Source organism: Sebastes fasciatus, chromosome 12 (assembly GCF_043250625.1).
Source record: "Sebastes fasciatus isolate fSebFas1 chromosome 12, fSebFas1.pri, whole genome shotgun sequence".
NCBI classification, from domain to species: domain Eukaryota; kingdom Metazoa; phylum Chordata; class Actinopteri; order Perciformes; family Sebastidae; genus Sebastes; species Sebastes fasciatus.
The window spans coordinates 13,767,658-13,791,587 of record NC_133806.1 but is presented as its reverse complement, the minus strand read 5'-3'; the positions used below and the strand labels follow the sequence as shown (position 1 = coordinate 13,791,587).

Below are 23,930 nucleotides of genomic sequence, written 5' to 3'. Positions count from 1 at the left end.
CCTGCTACATAGCAGGTCCCCCCGCTCCTCTCTACCCCACAGCTGCATGACACACACAAATCTACACACTAGTGTGTGTCTGTGTGGGAGTTTGCCCATGTCCTCTGCCCTCAGTCTTGTCCTGTGAGAGAGGGATGGGTGTCCTCTCTTCTCCTTGCCTCTCCTCTCATCTTCGATCCTGCTGCTTACTCACACACAAGCGAAAGTATCCTACCCTGCTCTCCCCTCCTCCCTTTCTTTTGATTTATCTCTCCCTCGCCATCTCCTTTACTGCAGTTTGCTCTTTTCATTGCATCTCTCATCCTCTCAGTTAGCATATGCTCTCTCCTCATCCTCCTTATCTCTCTCAGGTTGTCTTTCAGCCTCCGCAAGTCTGGCGCTGATCTCCCTGCTCGGAGAAGAGACTCCTGCCCTCAGCATTCTCTCTCTCTCCTGCTCATGCTATCTCCCTCTCTCTTTAAGCTTAACTCTTAAATACCAGTAGCTCTTCCTTAATCACAGCTTAGTAGTCTCCATCCCTCCGTCCATCCCTCCATTCCAGTTTCCTCTCGCGGGGGTTCCTGTGTGGCTAACCCAGATTCCCTCCATCTTATTCCCCCCCTCCCCATCGTCCCTTACGGGGGTGTCTCAGATGAACCTCAAAAAGTTAAAATGTCCTCTATCCAATCCCCCCCCACATGGTCCGAGGGGCTCTTCAGTTCAACAGAAAAGACATTTCCTCTCAATTCGGTGCATTCGTTCCCATTTTTAGACTCATCTAAGAAGGCAGTTCAAGAGCAAAGGGCTTGGACATTTTCCTCCACTGGGTTTGGGCGCATGTGTGTGTCTGCCTGTATCTGTCTGTGTCTGTCAGTGTGTGTCTCCGGCCATGCGAAAACGGCTAGAGAACAGGTCTGATGGAGCCAAGTCTCCCTCCAGCCCGCTACTGGCCCCCTGCCCACCCCTCATTAGCACACACACACACACACACACACACACACACACACACACACACACACACGCATACACACACAGCTCTGTTCAATAAGTTAACATGCTGACAGAGAATACTGCTAAGCTATGCTCTAGGTGCAGCCCAGCCCAGCGTCAGACCACTGATGACCATGATGGCGTCTGTGAGTGTGTGTGTGTGTGTGTGTGTGTGAGTGTGTGTGTCTGTGTATGTGACCATGCGTGTTTTTGGGAGGCTGCAGCAGACGTTACTTCCGCTCCATCTCTCTCATTACTTGCGGTCACTTGGAGCTTACGGTCGTGCTGGACGTGACTTCATAAGAAGCCTGCTGTTTTTTTGGCTTCCACAGTATGGTGTGTGTGTGTGTGTGTGTGTTTTGGGAGGGGTTGGGTACTGTAGTTCTGCATGTTTGTTTCTCTATTTTTTTTTCCCCCTTGTTATCCACACAGCATGCATATTGCATTATTTTCTGCTGGCTCATCCAACAGCATGTGTTTAGAAGATGTCCTCTCATCACCCACTGAAATACATTCCACTGGTGCGATGTTAGGATGTGTCTGGGTCTGTAGTGGGCCCGTACTGGGAGCCTGGGGCGGCTCCTTTTACATCTTTCTCTTGAATCTTTTAAGTGTTGTCTCCAGAAGGGTAGAATAAAACATGAATTATCACCCACAAAAGGATTAAAAATGACCAGCACAGACTTTGAGAGAGACACTGACTTGAGCGATGCATTAAAAATAATTGGATGAGATGAATTTAGAGAGAATTTGCATTTAAATTTTAGCGTAATTCCCTTTGATGTGACGGCAATTTGAGGCGGCATCCGGCCCCCAAGTTTGCACAGAGATTGTTGCCACGTTGCATGTGCCGGAGCTCCGCGGAGCCCGAGGTGATAATGCATTTCTTGTGTTCCTGTTACAAGTGGACACTGAGGGCTAGCTCTCACTCTCATGTGTGTGAACAGGAATGTTTAGCACCGCTCGGGGGAGAATAGGAGGGGAGAGAGAGGGTAGCGTACTCGGGGAGGCTGGTGGGAGAAATTGAAAGAAAGGAAGAGAAAATATACCCACATGAAATTATTAATTTTTCTCCCTAGGCATATGTTGAAAGTGAAGCGCAGAGGGAGAAAGTAACATGTGACAGAAGTACAAACGTTAACTGGAGAGATGGCAGGGAAAATGGATTTAGAGGAAAGAGTGTATGCAGGAGACAGCTGGTGAAGTGGAGGCAGAGATGGAGAAAGGGGGAGTGGAGAGGCAGAAATAAAGAGGGAGAGAAGAGCGGAGCACAGGTGTAGACAGCAGTCGACTTCCATTTTCTCTCTTGACAAGAATCAGTGTTACAAGAGTAATTCTGTCAGCTCTCTGTACACTTAACAAGAGCTGATGGATTTCAAATGGGAATGACAATAAGAATTGGGCTGATTCGCTACTTTCAAATTTAGGCAGGGATTTCGACAGCGGCGTCGACTGGTTAATCCTCTGCTGGTGAAAAGTGCAGAGAGTGGAAAGGAAAGCCAGAGCAACAGACAGGATGCTCAGCTTAGCCAAGGGTTCTTGATCACCTTCAACCAGGGACTAAAATTAACATATTTAGTTTTATTGTGTAGGAAGCAGGGCCACTTTAGAATGAGGGACTTTATTCCATAAGATAATGTTTCTGCTCGAAAAATGCCTTCTTTAGGGATCGAAAGAGTAAAATGAAATAATTCTGTATATTGCGTCTGGGACATTCAAAATGATCCAAACAGAATAAACAAGTACATTAAATAGAAATATGTGTATTCATACAAAATACATCATAAGCTCCAAACTTGAATGCTTTGAACCCTGTGAAAGTGGGAATAATATACATTCAGGCATCAATATTCCCTTCTACTAATAGTAGGTTTTAAAGCTCTGAAGGGAGTCACGTTGTTGCAAAAACAGCTTTTGGAATAAAGTCTAAGCTGTATATCCATCATAGGAGTCCATAGAAATCCTACATAAGTTATTACTTGTACATAACTCCCTGTAAAATAACCTGCGTCATTTGGAGAACACTTTTTGGTCAAACTGTGTACAGGAGCTGACGGGTAACTCAGGCAGCGTTAGCGCCATACTCCCTGCCCGCTGAGTTATAGATGATGACCACTCGGGGGGAAAAGGTCACAGGGTCTGCGGGGAGTTGTCATACTCCCAGAAAGCACTTAGAGCTCTGAACTCATGGCCTCAAAAAGCCTGAGCAAAGCAGTAACACTGTCGTGGTTCTCCTAGAGGCTTTACTCACCACTAGTGTCTTAACTTCTTACAGTCGGCCTGGTATCAAATCTCAATACTTTTTGAGTACTGACTGAAATGTGTCCATGGCGCCAAGCACTGAGAGCTGGCAGTGAACGCTTCTCAGATTCTTAGTGTGGTTTGCTTAATTTGGATCAGATATTTCCTCATTTAAATCATCATTTTGTCGATTTTATACTTTAGGCTGTAGGGCTGCAAACGTAACTAATGCATTTAAATAGGCTGATTTTGATAAATGTAAGAAAAGGCTCCTCTAGAAAAACATGTTTATATTCCTCAGAGCAAGGAATCAAGAACAGTATTGTTTTGGTGGTAGTGCTGAAACTTAAGTGTGTTATTGCAACAGTAAATCGAAAGAAAAATACCCAGCTTGTGGTTTCCTTCCCTGCAAAAGCAGTTGTATCTTTTTGCTGTTCAAATACCTGCATTGAAATATTGTACTAATATCACTGCAGAGGGATGTCGAGGGAGTGGGAAGTGTGAATGCAGAGAAGCAGCACTATATGGCTGACAAGTCATATGGGACGTCTTCGCAACCCTGATTTAGACACTACTACTGTACCTCTCCCTGGAGTTTTGATACACAAACAGAAATACCGTGCATTCGATTATGGAGCCCTAGTTTACTTATACCCTCCTTAGCCAGTCTGCACTCTAAGAAAGCCTTTGTTTAAAGAGGACCTATTATGTATTTGTGCTTTTTCCCTTTCCTTTAGTGTTATATAGTTTTCTATGCATGTAAAAGGTCTGCAAAGTTACAAAGCCCAAAGTCCACGCCAAAGGGAGTTACTCTCCCCCACTGAAACACTGCTCTTGAACTGCCTGAAACGCCTTGATTTGAAGTCTGAAATGCTTTTTCTTCCGTAACGTGGTGATGTCACCAAGTAGCACATTTGCATAATACCTGCCTAGTGTCTAGTTTGGCCACGCCCTCAAACAAAGCTAGTTAGAGCGGAGACAGAAAAGTTTGGTTCGGTTGAACAATCACAACAGAGTGGGCCAGCTGACCAATCAGAGCAGACTGGGCTTTGTTGGGGGACGACGGGTCAGGAGCTCAAACGGAGCATTTCAGACAGAGGGCGAGAAGAGGTGCTGCAGCACAACTGGTATGAGAAAAATAAAGTTTTTTTTTAACATTAAAGCATCTAATCATGTTCTAGTAGAAACCCAAAATACAAGTATGCACCTGAAAAGGAGCATAATAGGTCATCTTTAATTCAAAATGGCTTCTTTTCACGTGTAAGTGTGTGTGTGTGTAACATGGCAGTTGTGACTAAAATAAAAGTGCTGGAATAAAAATGGACACACGTCCTGGACTGACGTGCACTCGAGCGGTGCCTTTTTGCGGAGAGGGCCGCCCAAACTGTCCCCCTGCTCTGTGCTCATGGCTTCCAGGAAGAGTTGTCACTCCGCTGTGTCACTTTGTCACTCACTCACACCGCCACCTCCTCCTCCTCCTCGTCTTCTTCATCTAATATCCAACCTCCACTCCTACCATCCATCATTATCCTCCTCCGCTGCATGGCCTCCACCTGTTCTGCCCCTGCACGCGCCATCCCCCGCTCCTTCAGACAGTGTGTGTGTATGTGGCTTGCACTTCCTCCCCTTCCCCGCCCTGCCTTGCGTTGTGATTTGTGGCGAGCCTTGGACAGACCCTGGCCGTTGAAGGGCAACACAGGGGGAGACGTGGCTGTGACGTTGTTGTGACGTGGCTGTGGGAATGGGGACAGGAGCAGCTCTGAGGGAGAGGAGGAAATGTCAGTGTAGGAAGAGACTCAGCACACACACACACACACACACACACACACACACACACATGACTGTACTGACACCTCAGCACTCTAACACATTTCACTGAATACAATTCAGACTAACACCACTGACACCTTCCTTTCCTCGACATTACCCTTTCTTCCCTCTCTTCCTTATGCCGTCCCTATTTTCCCTCTTCTCCTCTCTCCATGTTTCACACTGGTCTCTTTTTCTCAACCATATTCCTTTCTTCCTTTTCTCTCCCTCCCTGCCTCTCCTCCCTCCTACAGAGCCCTCAGTGAACCCATCCAATGCCGGCGTGGTGGCGGGAGCTGTGATTGGCTCCCTGCTGGCCCTCCTTTTGGTCGCCGCTCTCATCGCCGTGCTTGTCACCCGTAGCCGCAGGCAACAGCAGGGTTACCGCGCCAATGGCGGCAGCGACATGAAGACGCGCATATTTGGTGGCGGCAAGAAGGCCAGCAAGAACGGCACGGGCGGAGGCACAGGCAGCGGCGGCGTCGGAGGCGGCAACAACAACGGCCCCATCTACGTTTACAACGAGAGCTCGCCCCACCAGGGCCTCGGGGAGAAAAACAACCACCACCAGCCGCTCACCATAGGGGGCCGGCCGGAAGTCGCCGCCACTACACCCACCGCCCAAGATATCCTGCTAAGCAACGAGTTAGATGATGCGGAAAGGAGGAAGTTTGATGAGCTGGAGGAGGACGAGAGGTATGACCACTTCACTGGAGGGGCCCCCATCCTGCAGCTTCGCCCGCCACATGACCAGGACGATATGATTGGAGATTACATGGATGATGACATGGAGTCCCAGCGGGATGGCTCCGTCATCTCGCGGACTGCCGTTTACGTATAGAGAAGGAGAAGAGGAAAGGAGGAGGAGAAGAAAAAGGAGGGATCCTCCCGAGGATTTTTGTGGCTCCAGGGTCTCGTCCCTGTCTGATAGAGAAGAGAAAATGATACCGCTTTTATTTTTGAAAATTGATTTTAAACATAACCTATTATTAATCACAGTGCAGCCCCAGAATGGACTGAATGAACAGGAGGGATATTCTGAAAGGAGCGTCGCTGTTATCTGGTCCCTAAGAACTGCAAATCAAACAGAGAAAAGAAACAACTTGTCTCCCACTGCTTCTGCTCATGCTATCGCTATCACTGGGACCTTGACAAGGACTCTTGACAGACACACTAGAAGAGAGAAACCGTGTAGTGTGGGAGTAGGATAATGGAATCATGATACAAGCTTGGCAATAGAGGAGGCAACTCACTTGCATATTCACTCTTATCTTCACCAAAACTGCAGAAGTGGAAGGGGTTGTCAAGCAGTTGCGTGTTGCCTCGCCCGCTATTCTCCTGTGGGAAACCTTTTTGTTTTGGTAATGCGTTGTGCTGTGACAGCTGGTGGGTAGTTAGTAGCTAGTGATGGGTTGGGAGGAAGTTTTTTGAAAGTATAGACAGTAGCCATCAGGTGAATTACAAAGTATTTGCTCAAGTCTACTGGCAAGCTTTCATTCCCGCTCTCTCTGCCTTCCTCTCAACCTTCTCTGCAAACTATCAGCGACAGTAGATGCGCTTGAATTTACAACATTTGAAAAAGAACATTAGGTCGTCGTGCTGCACGAACACAAGAGCGGCTGAATTCAACAAAGCAAGTTTGCAGAGAGTTTGAGCTGAGTTCTTAACAAGGTATTCACACGCAAACTTTTGTACTGTGCCTGGAGGTAAGAGACGGTAAACAAGAGATGAGGGAGTGAGGTGTAGCCAATCTGACAGGGTCGAGGGATGGAGAGAGGGATGCAGGAGGACTGGAGAGGAGCGTGTGTCTCTTCTTTTCTCTTCCTCCTCATCCCCGTCTCTTCAGAGCGCTCCTGACAGGAGGAGCTTGATTGGTAATGAGCCGTGAAGTCGCTCGCTTAGCTGGGACCAACAGATTGCCACCACTTATCGTTTATGACGTGGCGATTCCTCCCCCTCCCACCTCTGTCTCTCTATCATTCCTCCGTCTCTCTTTCTCTCTCTCTCCATCCCTCTCTCCCAGTGTTTATGGGGAGGTTATGATTTATCCGGTGGTGTCGAGGTCAGGGCCACAGAGAGCAGCGGAGTATTTTACTGCTCCTGATGTGTCAAACGCCCCACTTACTCTATTCCAGCCCCGGCCTGCCCTGACATGCCAGGACTGACTGATCCACCTGGAGTGGCCATGTTCACTCCACCGCGTGGACGCTACGATCTCCTCCCACACTTAAGTAAATGGCCGGATGTAACAGAATCCCACCCCCCAAAGTATGACCGCGTTAGTTTAGATCGATTTTCAATCCGATCGTGTAATATTTCTTTCCATTAGCGGATGTTGTTAAATGTAGTGAATTGATCGGGAGACATAAAAGGTTTGCGTCCACAGCGAAGCTCTGGGAGTCATATTGACTAACAGGCAACAAGCAGTGAAATGGCCCTTTATGATGCAGCTTCAGGGCTGATTGTCTTCTGACTGTTAATTTATCCTTCTAACGAGCCACCGGAGGCTCGCTCAGGCAAATATTACTACTGCCCGCTGCGGTCTTTGAGGCTAAGTGTGCATGCATCACCGTGTCTACGTAGCCACTCGATGACTGTGATGGACAATCTTGGGAGAGACGCCCCGCTGTAGCTCCTCTAATCGTGCTTTTCCTGGCCCTCTAATCAGCTCCCCCTTGACCCACCGGGAATCTGGTGAGTGTAGCCCTCCATGACTGTACTGCCCTCCTGTAAGGCCAACCAAAGATCTTGGTTGCAGTTTGCTGCAGGGTCATGAGGTCAAACACAGGGTGACCCATTGCCAAGAGCAAGGATGACTGCGCTTGCCTGCATTCTCCTATCATAGCTGTTTTTAACCTTGAGCTATAGAGGTGAGAAACACTCACATACAGTACAAGTATGTGTATAGGGCGAGACAGTCCTAGTTTGCCTTTGTGATGGCTGTTAACCTTTAGAGAGGCGGAGAGAGACACAGGGGAGAGACACAGGAGGCAGATGATGAATACAGAGAGACGGCTTTCAGTATTTGAGCATATTGTAAGCCAGTGTGTTCAATAGGATTATCGTCTAATGGCCTTACCTTCTACATAAATGCAGCTCCTGTCAACCCGGGGTACAGTAAATGTACTGAACGCAGCTGATTTGTCACAACCACTCAAAATATAAAATATTTACTTATTTTTGCACTTGTGTGTGTCACCGCTACAAAGAGAAACATGAGTGTAATACTTGGGGTTATTTGGGGTCAAAATAGCGATAAGGGACAAAAACTGTTGTATGTACATTTTGGTGTGAGGTATCTGTGTACTATATATGTAAGCATCTTTATTTTTCTTGTGAAAATGTGGATATTTATGACAATGTAAATATCAGATCGATGGAGCCAGTGTTGCCAGTGTTGTGGAAGTAAAGAGGAAGGCGTTGTGGGTCGGCTAAAGTCTATAGTTCAAAAGTCTCAGAGGGCATTCAGAATGTAATTTTTAATCCAACGAATACCTCGGTGGGTTGGGTGTTAAAACATACTGAACTGACTGAGCTGAGTTTGCCTAAAGTGATAAAGAGTCGATTTGTATTGGTGAAAAAAAAAGTTATCATTGCCTGCATTTCCACATAATAAGCACACAGTATTTTTTTGCACAACTGGCTTCTCCTTCTCCTTGACAGACACCCTGCACAATGCAAAAATACCCACAATGCTCATAATTTATTAGGTAGACTGTAACCACACAGGTGATGTCTATGTTGAGTCAGCTCTGTGTGTGTGTGTGTGTGTGTGTGTGTGTGTGTGTATATAGTGGTGTGTGTTTTTCTCACTGCCATTGGGGCTGTAACCTGAGTAGCCACCCTTTGTCACCGCGGACAACCGGCAAACTGAAGATATTATTGTGCATTTCGAAGACTCAACTCGCGCACAACATACTGTACATATACGCAGGATGCAGAGAAACATTCGCCCACTCGCAAACACCCCTCAGTCACTCTCATTATGCTCACTCCCACAGCCAAACTGTGCAGAAGACACCTCATACCTGACAACTCTGCCATCTCCTGACACGAGCCCACACAAACGCGCTCGCATAGCTGCACACAAACACACAAACACTTCTTTCTCCTCTTCTTGCTCAGTGGCTCTGTCAGGACATATACTGTGTCCTATTACTGTGGAAAGAGCCGCACCATGATGTGTCACCCTGGTCCACTGCTTTCTATTCCCCAAACCTGACCCAGAGTCAGCGACCATGTAGAACAGAGACAACTACACATTCAGGGACACACACACACACTCGCACCTTTCACCCAGTGTCAGAGAAACTGGCTTTTTAGGAAACCGTTTGTCCGTTCCGCTTTTTGTTCCACACGGGGGGATATAGCTTTCATAAAAATGCCATGGCGCTGACCTGCTCTCCCCTCCCGAATCCCTTCGAATGCTTTTAGAGCGTCGCAACTTCCCACTCATCTCCAAAATGTTGTTTCTCTCACTTCAACCACCTCCGCCACCGCGACCGCCGCCTCCACAGACACACACACACACACACACACACACACACACACACACACACACACACACTGTTGCCACCCACCTCAGCACCCATGTAAGGCTTGTCAGACAAAACGCTTTTAGAGGAATCCATGATCCTGGCCCGGGTCTAGCACAAGGTTAGGTAGTCAAATAAATATTTTTTTTTTTTTTCCCAGAATGCCACACACTGTTGCTATTTCTTCGGCTCCAAACATTTGATGACTAATCAAAGCCTTAACATCTCCCATCTCACTTGCATAAATGAAGAAAAAAAAGAGAGAAAACTTCCCTGTGTACATAGTATAAATATATAAATATGTAGCAGAGAAAAAGATATTACTAATTTATGGTGTCACGTTTGTGTATTTCTCTCAGTGACAGCAAGCATGAAGGATTTATTTTCTCCTATTACAGTTTCTCCTCTTTTCTGTTATTTTGCAGTGCTTTATAATTTATGTTTTCTGAGTGCTTTATTTTTGACTGCCGCGCTGTGATTGCTGCCAAAACTGGCAAAATGTGCTTCTTCTATACAAATGAACTGTACACACATGAGAAAACAGTCTTACCCCCAAAATGTGCTTTTTATTATTGACTGCTCTGTGTAAACGTTGTTTTTTCTTTTTGTATTTTTTTATTTCACATTTATTTTTGGTCTTTTGAAGGAAAAAAAAAACGAAATTAGAATCGTTGTCACCATTTTGTCGTGTCTTTCTATATTTTTTTTCGTATTTGGTTGCTATTAAAGATTTCTTGATTTTTGAAAATGTTCCAGTGTTGCTGTGTGTGGTGTCTGTTTCTCCTCTTCTTCCCTCTGTCTCTTTAACACTAGCTTGGATGACTGAGGAGCCAAATTGAATAGAATTGATTCTCACTGATTAGATTTATAGATTAATTGATCAGGATATGAAGTGGCCTCTCTGTCTCTTGTCACACATCCTTCACACTCCAGACACTCCACCCCCCATTTGTTTGTTTTTCCCACTCTCATTTCCTGGTCTGGCTGTTTGTCTCGTTTCAGTTTCGATAAATCTGTGTGTGTGTGTGTCAACAGAGGTGTGATAACCGGCTTATGGGAAAAGCACCGGAATAGGAGAAGCCATTTTGTGGATTACAATTGTCCTGTACTGAAGCTCCACCTCCTCTCAGTCTCTCTGACTCCTATATGTGTCCCTGGTTGGCTGAAGTAAACTTGCTGCCTTGGTAACCGGTATGTAGGAGACTGCTGTAGGGCACATTTTTCACCTGAGCATGCGGAGTATGAAGAGTGGCAATACAAAGCACATATGCACTCTCTTACTTCAAGATGCCTATACTGTATACAATAATTATATTCAGTGGAGCCCCAACACCTCTCAGACAACACACACAGAGAAGAGGATAGAGTTGAGGAATGTGGTGCTGGAGCTTCAGTGGTTTTCCTGGAGTGAGGCAGTTTGTGTTTTCAGTTGGGGAATGTGCAGGCCAAGCTGAAACTCTGTGAATGGAGCGCCTCTCAAAGGCTGCATTGTTTGAACTCTGACTAAACCAAACTGGTTTGGTCAAATTTTAACAGAAGGACATGTAGAGGGTTGTCCGCGTGTGTGTGTACAGGTTTGTGTATGAATGTTCTGGCATGGGAGTGAATGTGTGTGTTCAAGCGTGCATGTGCACCTGCCTTATTTGATTTTTGCATACAAGTACCCTCTCTGTGTTGCCATCAAACGATACAAGTTGTGCTGTTAACATCCCCCACGACTGCGACAGTTGGTTTATGGCGGTTATGGCGGCTCGTCCCCGGTGTTTGCCTGGTGCTTTGATGCCGCCATGTATCTGCGTGTCATCCTGGCTCCTTGTCACGGTTCATTTTTGTTGCAGGCTTCTTCTGTCAATGCACAGCTATTTACTGTGAGTCCAGCCCACCATCTGGCCTCTCTAATTGCTTTGGATTTGAGGCTGGCGAGATAGAGAGCACTTACGCACACACTCCACACACACACAGACACACTCTCTGACTCCTTTGGTTTTCTAGCTGAATGTAAAAAGACTTGAGTACAGCAGAAAGGCTTTTAAGCCGCAGCTACAAATAAAAAGCCTGTGCAACAATTTTTTTTGGTCTGCGTTTGTCACTCTGAAAGCATGCACCTCATGTGAAAGCGGTGACCCCGTAACGCAGAACCTGGCCTATTTGAGCTTTGAGCAAATAACCTGGATCTGAAGCCAAAGTGACAGCAGCTACGCCGAGCGCTACCGCCGTGTTCAACATTAGCTTACAGTGATGAGACATGGTGAGGTGCCCCTGGGCAATCCGGCTAGCTGGTAGTGGCCCTGTTTAGACCAAGCTGTGTGTGCGTAGGCGTGTATTAGACGGAGAATGAGCATGTGAGTGTGTTCTTTAGTCATACAGCGTGCTAAAGAAGTACGCTCATGTTGTTCATGTGTTGCTGCGCCGCAGACAGCTCCCATTTTCACAGGATGTTTGTGTGGGAAAGTGTTTATAGGCTGAAGTGTTATCAGATTGTTTGGTATGTGTGTTTGTTGCACGGTTTCACACATGCATGTTTGTATATGGCTGTATATTTAACTTCCAGCTCTGGCAGCTACAGCCGCAGTGTTGATTAAACATCTGATGGTGTGTGTGTGTGGATTAGCACACAGACCCACTTTGGGTCTCTCTCTGCTGATAACCGCTAACACAATGCTCCTCATTTAACCTCTCACCCTCCGGCTCCAGACATAGCTAATAAATCCCAGAGTGAGTGATGAATGGGCCGGACTCTTGCATGGCTTTCTGAGTGATGGATGTGGTGACCTGGGCCTTCACAGGGATTAAAGCGAGTGTCCGCCTCTGCCCTCAATTATTAAAGAAGGTTCCTGCATATTTTTCTTGGCTTTAGAGCGACTGGCTTTTCTTGCTTGTGCCTGTGGTGAATCATGAGATCTCCAGCTGTGTGCGTCTTGTTACTGAAATATTTGTATCAAACAGTGTCTTGTAAGTGGCTCATCTTTTAACTGACAGCGATATGTTTCTCATTATTTTGGCTCTGTTGGATTTGACTCATAGCTCTTAGTGTTGTACATAGGCTACTCCTCCAGTTTTTAGGACAATGATCCTGAGCAGGGGGGACGAGGTAATAACTCTGGAATGTCCTTCTCTGGCCAAGTCAGTCATCTGACCTCTGTCCAAGCATGTTTCATTTGCTGAAAACGATACTGAAGAAGGCTAGTTTAGGCCTGACAGTACTTCACAAGGAGCGATAACAAGTGTCTGCTGATGTCTGTGGGCTTAGACAACTTTTTCAAAGTCTGTGTTTGTTAACTTGTCCAATTGCTTTCTTTCCCTCTGTACTGTGTTGTTATACAGTACACGAGTATAGTTTACCATTTTCTTAGTTTATTTGCTAATTAGTACTACAAAGCTCAGCTCAGCTCAAACTAATCGTAACCTGACGATGGTGCGTGATGAAAAGTATAACGGTCACTAAAATTATTACAAGGGGTTAAGGCGCTTAAGCGCAGCATCCACTGTTCGACTCTTGGCCGGAGGACCTTTGTTTAATGCCAGCGGCAACCTCTGGGTCTGAGAAGCGAAGCCAATGCTCAAGTGCCTTAAACTTGTATTCTTTCTAATAGCCAGCAGGGGGCGACTCCTCTCGTTGTAAAAAGAAGTCTGATTGTATAGAAATCTATGAGGAAATGAGCCTACTTCTCACTTGATTTATTACCTCAGTAAACATTGTAAACATGAGTTTATGGTCTCAATCACTAGTTTCAAGTCTTCTTCAATACAGCATGATGTTCATTTAGTAAATTATGGTCCTATTTAGAGTCAAATAGACCATAAAGCAGGGTATGCTTTAGGGCGTGGCTACCTTGTGATTGACAGGTCGCTATCACGGCGTTGTAAGGTCTGGGGGTTATCTGTGTTTTCGTCGTAGAACTTTAACCTTTTCACAGTGTGTTTTCAGTTTGTGAAAATTAATATTAACATTTTGGTTGCCTATAAATGTCTTATTCAGCGTTCGGTTGTACTTAGCTCCACCCTCTTGTATCACTTCTGGTTGCAAAAAGCCAAGATGGTGACGGCCAAAATGCCAAACTCCAGGCTTCAAAACGGCAGTCCACCATCCAGTGGGTGATGTCACGGTGACTACGTCCACTTCTTATATACAGGCTAATGTCATACCCCTCTCTCTCCCCACACTTCCTGTCTCTCTCTCTGGTGACAATAGAAATAAAGGCAAAAATGCCCCAAAAAATCTAAATAAATAAATAAATATATACTGTATATACATTTATATATATTACAATTCATTGTTGAGACATTTCACGCAAAACTAAATGTGAACCTCATGGTAGCACTAGAAGAAAACTCAAGGGATCATCAGCATCAGTAGGAATCATCCTCTGGGGACCATGAATGTCATTAATAGATTTCATGGCAATCATTCCAGTATTTTTTGAGATAGTTCAGTCTGGATCAAAGAGGAGCAGCATGGCTAAAAATCGCCACAGTACCTGCATTGTTCATCTGATGTGGATATACACACCCTCAAACCAAAGATGTCAGTATTTAAACCTCATAGTCATTGTAAAACATGTAAATATGGACATTGCGTCACTGTCCTAATCATATACAGTCTATAGTCCTAATACTTTCTGACTGCAGTATTCCACACAGCCATTTATTGCTTTCACTGTTGATATCGCTCACTTTCACACTCTGTTGTCATATTGAAATGAAATTGAAATCAATATTTTTTTTTAACAACGCGTGTATGGAGTTCTTAATTTCACACTGTCTGAGCCAGTTTGTGACAAATTGGGGCTTGTTGACAATTTGGGAGTCAGTCAGAGACCAATTTAGTTTCTGACTATGGTTATTTGTGAAAGTTAGATGAGGTATTTTTCAGTGGCACAGGTTATTGTGCCGTTGGCATTTCTGTTTTCCTTTGTGGAAAGGATATGATGTCTGCTCTAATCTGCAGTGTTCTCTTAGTTTAGTCACTGTTTAAGGAGTTTGTTTTGGGTGGATGCCGGGAAGGAAGCCGCGTCAATCAACAACCACTCATCCGCTGTTTACTCAGGAAACAGATGTCATCGCATTACCTAAAATATTAATGAAATGCCGATGAAAATAATAGTTTTTACCCACCTTTTAATATAAACAAAAAACTCAGTGTCATTGAATGGCGAGCTTGTTTGATTGACAACACCAATTTCAACAAAAAATGTCCCAAGGACCTTCCTGTCAAAAATAATGAACACATTTTCTTTTTTAACGAGAGGCTGCTTTAAAAGCACCAGACACGCAAATACATTTCTTCGATCCAACAGAGTGTTGTTATCATGTTGAGCAAGGTGAAAGCAAAGAGCAGAGGAAGTTACATTTGTACATAATCACAGGAAATTGGAAAACGTATCATTCCTCTTCCTCAAGCGGTAAACGACAACATCCGATCCTCTGGCTTCTGGTCATTCATTTTAGTTCAGATGTGTGTCTGCCACACACACACACACACACACACATATATATAAATACACACCCAGGCAGACTGACAAGGGGGAAGTGGATGCTCCTATTTTCCCTGGAGGCCTCTGGGCGTTTACTCTTCCTGTCCCGTGCTGACAGGGCTGGAGGTAGATGGGTGGTTACAGTGCATTGATGGGCGTGCATGAGGCACGTCTCCCCGGGGGTATGCACAAGCTCGAGCCGACTGCTGGGAGGGCAGAGAAGGGCAGGGGGGGGAGGGATAGAGGTAGTGTGGAGGGAGGGCAAAGAGGGCGTGATGGTGTGAGGAGAATGAAGTGGAGGGTGGAGGGGTGAGATCTGAGGCCTTGCGTATTGGCAAAAAGCTACAGAGAGCTAGCCGGCATATAAATTTAACAGTGACTAATGCAAGATTGAATAAAAGTGGAAAAAGAGAAGAAAGGAGAGGAGGAGTCTGGGAGGACGGAGAGAGCGAAAGGGCAGACATCAGAAAAGAGAAAAGGGAGTAGACGCCTGATTAAAGATGGAGTGGAAGACGGCCGAGTGAAGGGAGGAGGATGATGAGGGCTGAGTTGTTGCAGCTGTGTTGATTTAGCTTCTCACATCAGATATTGTGTGTGTGTGTGTGTGTGCATGTGTGTGTGAGGAAGAGAGGGAAAGAAGCTTTGAACGCCGTTGACCTCGACACACCTGCACAAACGCCCACCATCACCAGATGGAAGTTGCAGCGCGGGTGCATGCATGTTTGTGAGTTAAATAAGCCCCAAAAGGTCTTCATGCTGTGACTTACCTGGAACAAATCCTGTTCTAGTAAAATAGAAAAAACAAAGAACATTATGTGAATGCATTATGACCACCAGGGAGTGTAGCTTTGAGCCAAGGGTGCACGTGTCTTTTTGTGTGTGTGTGTGTGTGTGCGCGTGACTGTGTGGGAATGAATAAAAGAGATTTATATCAGGGAAAAAAATGGTTTGTTGCTGCTCCTAAGAATAGATTCTGTGACGGAAATGATTTTGATGCTGTATGCAAGCCCTCTGTGCGTGTGTGCGTGTTTGTCTCATTTTGTGCGTATTTGCCCCGGAGTGCTTTGCAGATCAAATGCACTTGCTGTTTAATTCACCGTCTCAACAGGCAGCTCGTACAAAGTACGCGCATGCACTGGCACGTGCACGTCTGCATAACCCTGCGATATAAACATACAGAATGAGAGATGAATATGGAGATAAAAAACTAAAATAAGTCTACAAATATTTGGCCTTTGGGACTGGAGATGGTCTTCTGGGGAATGCTAAAGTCCAAAGTAAATCGAGGATGATTGTGTTCACGTTCATCTGTGCATGTAACTGCTGTGCAGATGTTTGCCTGCCTGACAGCACGGAATCTGCATGCAAATGTATGTTTTTTTTTTTTTCTGTGTGGGAGTTTATCTCAAAATGTTTTCTGAGTGCTGTTGAACAACTCATGTTTGTGCTGCTCTCTGTTTATTTTTCCTCCATAACATGTCTCGAAATCGCATCCGAATTGAATTATATCATGACCCATGCTATTCTGATTAAATCAGCCTGTGTAGTCATTACCATTGTTTATGTATTTAGGGCGAAATGGCTGAAAACACTGTCATAATATTTATACGAATATTTTCTGAAGTCTGTCACCATATGAAGAAGGAAGGCAAAATTACTTCTAAATGAATCAATGCTCAATGGAATGAACTCTCTATTATTGTCTTTTTATATTATATTCAATTCCAATTTATTTGTATAGCACCATATTATACGAAAGCAGTTCAGAGTGCTTTACATAAAAACAAAACAACAAAGAGCAAAAATATGCAAATAAACAGAGACATCAATCCACACAAATACACATAACGATACATATACATACAAACAAGCATACTGTATAAATACGGTGTGTTCATTAATGAAAATGCTCAAGGAAAAGGAAGGTCTTTAGTTTGCATACTATGCATTGTATCATTGTATAGTGTGTGTATTTTGTGTACTGTACACACGCAAAACACTATACTTATATAATATAATACTATGTGTATTGCATTTATTGTTCATATTTATACACATACCATTAACATTCCACTGAATGTTAATAGGCGATAGTAGGGCTGTCCTCGACCAAAGAAATTCTTAGTCGACGAATATTGATAGTGTTAATTAGTTGATTTAATCGACAGATCTGTTAAACTGAGTTTCTCCAGTAAGAATTGCACAGAAGCACCACTTTAAATTTTGTGTTTTCCAGTGATGGGCTCATAAGTTTCGTGGAAATAAGTCATTCAGCCTGAAAAAAGCATAAAAAACGGCTAATCGACTAAAGAAATCTTAGTCGACTAAAACCAAAACAACCGATTAGTGGACTAATAGACAAAGAGGGGGCAGCCCTAATATGCTATATCATCGTATATTCCAGCCCGTTCTCATTCCCAGAGCGTCAAATACCAAGGCTTTGTCACGGCCGTCGGCATTCGATACCACCGTACAAGGCACCCTTTAGCGCCGGTATGAAACCGTATGTAGTTATGTTCCATTAACTACAATGTAAACCCATCCACGGCAACAGTAAACGCTCAGAGAAAGTGTGCAGGGAGTGTGGTGACGTAGTTTAAAGAATGAAAAGAGACACATCGGGCGGGCGGCAGGTTGAGGTGAGGGGGTCCATCAAACGCATAGCTTTCATCCAAGAGACAGCTGTTCGTGTCCCATGTGTCAAATTACAATCTTTTGTGTCCCGTGTTCACAACGTTCAGTGTCATTTTCACTGTACAAACATAGTAGTTATATGCCCAATGTAGTTCTTTTCTAAACCTAACTATAGTGGTTTTGTTGCCTAAACATAAAGTGACAGCAAGGGGGCGTGACAAAACAGAGGTATGTGACGAGTTGGGATGAAAACGTGTTGTATTTCTGTTACATATATTTCATAACATTTCGTCATTATTGTATAGTGTGTGTGTATTTTGTGTGTTGCACACACATAACGCTATACCTATAGTATAATATGATACTATGTATATTGCATTTATTATTCATACTTATACCGTTAACATTCCACTCAAGGTTGATAAACGATAAAATTGAATCATTGCACAGCGGTTATATACACGTATAGATTTCCTGCATGGTGAAGTGATCCGACCGGACTGTGCGCCTTCATCAGCAGTCCAGACTCTGAGTGATGTTATCTGCACTGGCCGGTTCTCCTGGACGGTTCAAGTCTTCTCTGCTTTCTTTGTTTGACATTAAATAACAGTCGTAGTGAGGAGAGGACTGTCAGGACTTCACAAAATTGTGTGTGTTTGCGTGTGTCATTGTCTGCTCATGTGCATGTCTCTGCTCCTCCTTTATGTCCACAAACTGCCTCCCCATTCATCTGTCTGTCATCTTATCTAGACATCTCTTTTCCTGTAATCACTTCTTCTGCTCCCCCCCTCTTCTCCGACGCTCCTTTCCTCTTATCGTCTGCTGCGGACTAAATGTTAGAGCTTTGTCAATCTGCTAAAGAACTGTGTGTCTCTATGCGTCTATGTCCAACCAGTCCCGGGGTGTAAAATCCTCTTTAATCATTCCACTTCCTCTTTTCTCATTTTCTCCACACATCTCCTATCACAGTCTATTGAACCCAGAGGCGTCATTTTTTAAAGGGAATGCCATTATTGATTTAACTCATTAATTATTGCTCCAAGAAACGGAACTCTGTATGCATGAAATCCAACCGCTCTAAGCTGTTAAGTCAGACAGCGTCGGCTCTCAGACGTGTGTGTTTACATGTGTTTGTGCGAGAGCCACTGCGTTGATCTGTGACCACATAGTGCAGCACCTGCCGGGGGTCTCCTGTATGTCTTTAGCCCTCTTGTTAACCCCTCCTCTCTTTAAAGAGTCCTCAATGATTTCCAACTACGTCACCTGTCACTCAATACTCACAGCCGAGCCGTGTTGAAGAGTGCACTTTAGTGTATAATGGGAGCGAGGGCGAGTTTAGAAAATAGCTTTGCATTGCCATGCGAGGCACAGCCCCGCTGCACCATCCCCCTGTCCGTTTAACTGTCAGCTTAGGGCACTGATAGAATAAAATAGTCTTGCACAGACAAAAGCTCTTATCTTGGAGGAGGAAATTAAATGTTATTGAAATCTGGCATCACAGGGGCTCTACGTGGAGTGTTTTCTAAACACGAGTCGATTATCGCTCTCACAAATGTGATCTTTGTCACCTTGACAGTAATAACTGGTTCAACCCAGCCACAGACTTGTGATCTGACCAGCGTGCCTTCAACGGGAGCAGCGAGCGGAAACATCGATGCAGAATTATGCTCTGTTCACTGTGTGTAATAGCTGGAACTTCTTTGTTGTACGCCAACAGCGGGGTATAAACTGCAAAAAATAGATGGCGCCGAGCACTCGCAGTGTGCGTGAATGCAGGTCTCACATTTTGATTAATTTATGTTCCAGTACATTTCAGTTTTCGTAAGTCATTACCCTCCCAAACGACTGTCGTTCCCGGGGGATTCAGACAAACAAAACTCTTATAGACGAGGTTTCTTTATCGTCTTGTGTTTTGTGCGGCGGTTTACATGCTCTCTCTGGGAGTCTGTGTGTCATCATATGACTCCCAGTTATTTATCTGTGTATTACACACACTGTCCAGGTACAGCTCACAGGTCGTTTATCCTCTATAGGTCCCAACCGTCCTGATATATGGAGCTGTTACATTTCTATATCACAACACTCTGCCTGCAGAGCAAACACACTTGCATACAGCGCTGTCTAGGCCCAGGTTTGTCACGGTGTGTGTTAAAGGGCAAGTGTGTGTGTTGGCTTTAGTTTTTCCTGGTCGTTTATCCTATTTTAAGGCCCTTTACTCTGCTGTCCTCCTCTTAATACCACTTTTACTCCAGCGCTTCAGGGTTTTCTGTCGCCCAATTGCCATTCATTAGTGTGGATAGGTGGGAGAGGTAGAAAGACAGGCAGCGTGTGTTTAAATGTGGCTTCTTCCCAATTTGTATGCTGGCTCTTACTGTAGTATTTACTGTAGTATTGATATGCAGGGCTGCAACTGGCTGTCATTTTCATAACTGATTAATCTGCAGATTATTTTTTGTATTCATCATGTGGTCTATAGCGGGGCTGTACCGAATAGTTTGAAGCTTCGCTCATTACGATTTTTTCTGCATTTCTGCACGGTTGTTGATAAAGATTAGGCTACACTAATGTTATTAGTAGGCTGTTATTCAATTTGTAGAATTAGATTCCAGTGGTGGCTGCAGCGTATCAACCCGGTTCGGGTAAGCTTACAGAAAATATCACGGGTTCGGGTGGGCGGGCGGGTGGCAAGTTATATTCATTAAAGGAAGTCGATTTAATAAAATAAGACCAACTCATTTAATACGATGAATCTCCCTATTCAAGTGGATGAGGATTTTATTTTATATTTTTTAGGGTGATGACATTCGAAGCTTCATTCAAAAACCTCAGTAGAAGCTTTGAATGTTGAAAAATGACATCTGATACAGCCCTAGTACATAGACTGTCAGCAAATAATACCTTGCACAATTTCCAAAAGCCCAAGGTGGTGTCTTGAAATTGCTTGTTTTTTTCTTTTCGTCTAGCAGCTCATAACTGATGTTCTGTTTACTATCACATAAGACAAAGAAAAGCCGTCAATGCTCTCAAATTAAATAGCCTTGACCTTAATTTAGAAGCGGGAACTAGAAAACGTTTGGCATTTTTGTTTTTGAAATCTTTTTTGGTTCTCAAATAGATGCCAAGGATATGGATGTCATGTTTTTCTAGTAGATTCCGATTTAGAAATACTTTGTTTATCACAAGCAATGGGAATTAGATTTGGATGTCTTTGACTCTAATAATTGGATTAAATAAATGCTAAATATCTAGATGACTTTTAATAGTGTGAGTTGGCATGCTTGTACATAATGGATAAATATGCTTATTATGTAGGCATTTGATGAGCTTGAATTCATCGTGTGTTGGCGGTAGGCCTGTGTGTGTTTGCGTGTGTGTGCGAGTGTGTTTGTGTGTGTGTGTGTGTGTGAGTGAGTATGTTTGTGTTTGTGTGTGTGTGCGTCCCCCTCTCAGTGAGTTGGCAGCGTATTACTTGTCTTGGTGCAATGAGCCAGACCTTGTATTAGGCAGGTTGAGCTGCAGGGGGAATTTTGTAACACTTGACCTGTTTCACTGAGTCATTTGTGTGGATGGAGGGAAAGAGCGAGCGAGTGAGGGGAGGAGGAGGGGTGGCGAAGGGGGAGGGCAGCACAAGTGGTTTGGGGGGGATTGGAGGATGAGTGACAATTAGAAGTGATAGAGAGAGAGAGGGAGGGAGAACAACAGCTGGGGGAGCCGGAGGGAGGAGAAATGAGATGACAGTGCCTTCATATTTCTTCTTTCTTACTCTCTTTCTCTCACCCATCCCTCCATTCCTGTCCTTCATCCAGTAACCTCTCAGGCTGAGTCGCCCCGCTCCTCATTACTCAACCCTTCAACCTTAAAGGTCATAAGCACAAATTTAGCATTTTAAAATGCAAGAATATCAAACTTCTTTATGTAACTGTTGCTGCCTGTTGTCGTTGTTGTGTGTGTGTGTGCGTGTGTGTGTATGCTCATGCACAGTCCCTTCCTTCTGTGCGTCTTGGTGTATGTGCTGTTAAAAATACTTGATGTCAGCTCTCCACATAGATATTAATAGTGTAGTTTTTCATCTGGGGAGCTCAGCTGGTGGTCTCCTGCCTTGGAGGAAGAGTTGAAGCCATATATCTGCATCACTGGCTACTTATTCTCTCTCTGCCCTCTCTTCCTGCTGTCCTCACATTCCCCGTGTCTGTGTTTTCTCTTCCCTTTGGGTATAATGAGTATAAAGTAGTGGTAAAGACATATTAGAAAATATTAAAGGGTCAATAACAACGCATACCTCTCGAGGTATCCAGCCTTGCAGATAGTTTTTTTTTTTCAATGGATTTAAATTAAACCACTTTAAATTGAATAAAAAGTCTTGAATAAGAAGGGCCGTATGATTACATTATTTGATCCCATTAATGTGTGTGAGGAGCCAACAGGAAGTCACTCGGCTCAGTCGGGGGAAGTCTTGGACGCGCATGCTCCATGGGCCCAAAAAAGGGATGTCCAAAGAAGCCTGATGAGACTTTTTCAGTGTATGTACCCAGTGAGCAACTTGAGGAGGGAATAGGGTGCCATCTTTGAACGCACCACCAGTTCTCCTTAAGGGCCCAGACACACCAACCCGACATCAAAGAACTAGTGGCGATGAAGGCGACTGTTGCGTCGCCTCATGTTGCCTTTGTCTTGGCCGACAAATTGCACTTGAACACAACGCAAAGATGACAGTCGACTGCCATCTGCCACACACGTTCTGCGCCTGCTTGAGATGAAATAACCTGAAGACCGAGGACGGCAGATATAAGAGCCGTTCGTGAACAATGAACGTACATGAAACAAAGCGGCGTTTGCCGGCCATTTTCACACCACTCTCACTCATCACTTATCCAGATGGCCATGTCGTTGTGAAAATATCCGTGTATTGGAATGATCAGATGAGATGAAGATGAAAAATTAGACAAGCCTTTTGTTTTTCTCCTCTTGACTTTACGCGTTGGCTTGCTTTCCTCACGTCTGTTTCTCTTCTCGTGCACTGATTCGTTTAAGCTGAACAGCCAATCAGAGTAATTTCTCTCACCGATGGGCTCCGCAGCCGATTAAACTTCCTGAATCAGCAGAAAAGCCTCCGACACAGGCAGATTAGAGCCGACGGTGCGGAACACACCGCAAACACTAGGCAGACAGACGCTCACCGACGGCCTCAAACTGTCCGACCGTCTGTTAGGTGTATCAGGGCCTTAATACTAATTTGTAGAGATCCAATCACAGTGCAGGCAGAATACAGAGAATGCTTATTTAATACCTGGTGTAAATGCAAAGTCTTCTGGATTGAATGCATTATCTAGATACTGCATCCAGATGTTATACATGTTAATCACATGTTAATCACATGTTAATACCAGGTGTAAATGGGGCCTCAGTGCTGTGAGCACCGCAGATACAATTCCATAGAGGTGGCAGTAGAAATCTGAGATAGATATAAGAAATAAAACCAAACTATGTTCTTGGCTAGACACCACGTAAGAGGAGAAATATGTTTTTCATCATTTAGGTGGACGGAGCTTTTAATACTTTATGTCTTGAACCTCGTTGTCTCACAGGTGAGTCAGTCATGGAAAGACTCTCCAAACTTTATTTCAAAAGTAAGTGGAGATCTTAAAGTCCACACAGAACTCAGACTGAACTTCCATCATATAGAATTACATCATATATTGCTTCAATTCAAAATCTGGAAGAAGATGGTATGCAATATATGATGCGGACAGACAAGAGTGGAATTAGAGAAAATAAAAAGATAAAACTGTATGTTAAGGTTTCTATTTTTTTGCAAATGCATCTGTGTTGGGAAAAAAAAAGTAGAGAGAAAAGCACTTGCCTCACTCCCTTCTCCTTCAAATCTGCTTTCATTACCCTCCTTGTCCCCCGATCTCCCTTGTCGCCTAATCCGCCGCTCCTGCCACAACTGCGTACAGTACAGTCGTAGCCTCTCGGTTCTGGTGTGACGGCTGGCGTGGCGACTTCTGGCCGCCAGCGCGTCCTCTGGTGATGCGAGGGCCCGCGTCGTCAGTCGAAACGGAGCCTGGTGTTTGGTGACATTTAGCATTTTACCGCAAAAATTATGCATCACTGTTGACATTCAGCCTTATGCATAAAATGCATGATGTATGTGGCACTTCCTGTAGGCGCTGCGGCGGAGAGAGAGGCAAGGAGTATGTCACAGCTGAGCCACGGACACACACAACAACCTCCCCCCCAACACACACACATAGAGCAATACAATAGA

At 44.5% G+C, this 23,930-nt stretch overlaps 1 protein-coding gene across 2 annotated transcripts in view; it reads left to right on the top strand.

The window, feature by feature from the left end:
- Positions 1–23,930, top strand: part of LOC141778780 (nectin-2) — an 82,385-nt gene that overhangs the window by 36,735 nt on the left and 21,720 nt on the right. Inside the window, exon 7 of one of the 2 annotated variants that reach the window (XM_074653228.1) lies at positions 5,274–10,304. The exons of the other annotated variant lie outside the window; for it this stretch is intronic. Within the exon in view, the coding sequence (XP_074509329.1) occupies positions 5,274–5,860 (587 nt within the window). The 3' untranslated portion in view covers positions 5,861–10,304. Of the gene's footprint in view, positions 1–5,273; positions 10,305–23,930 lie in introns of those variants that run through there. 2 annotated transcript variants of the gene reach the window in all.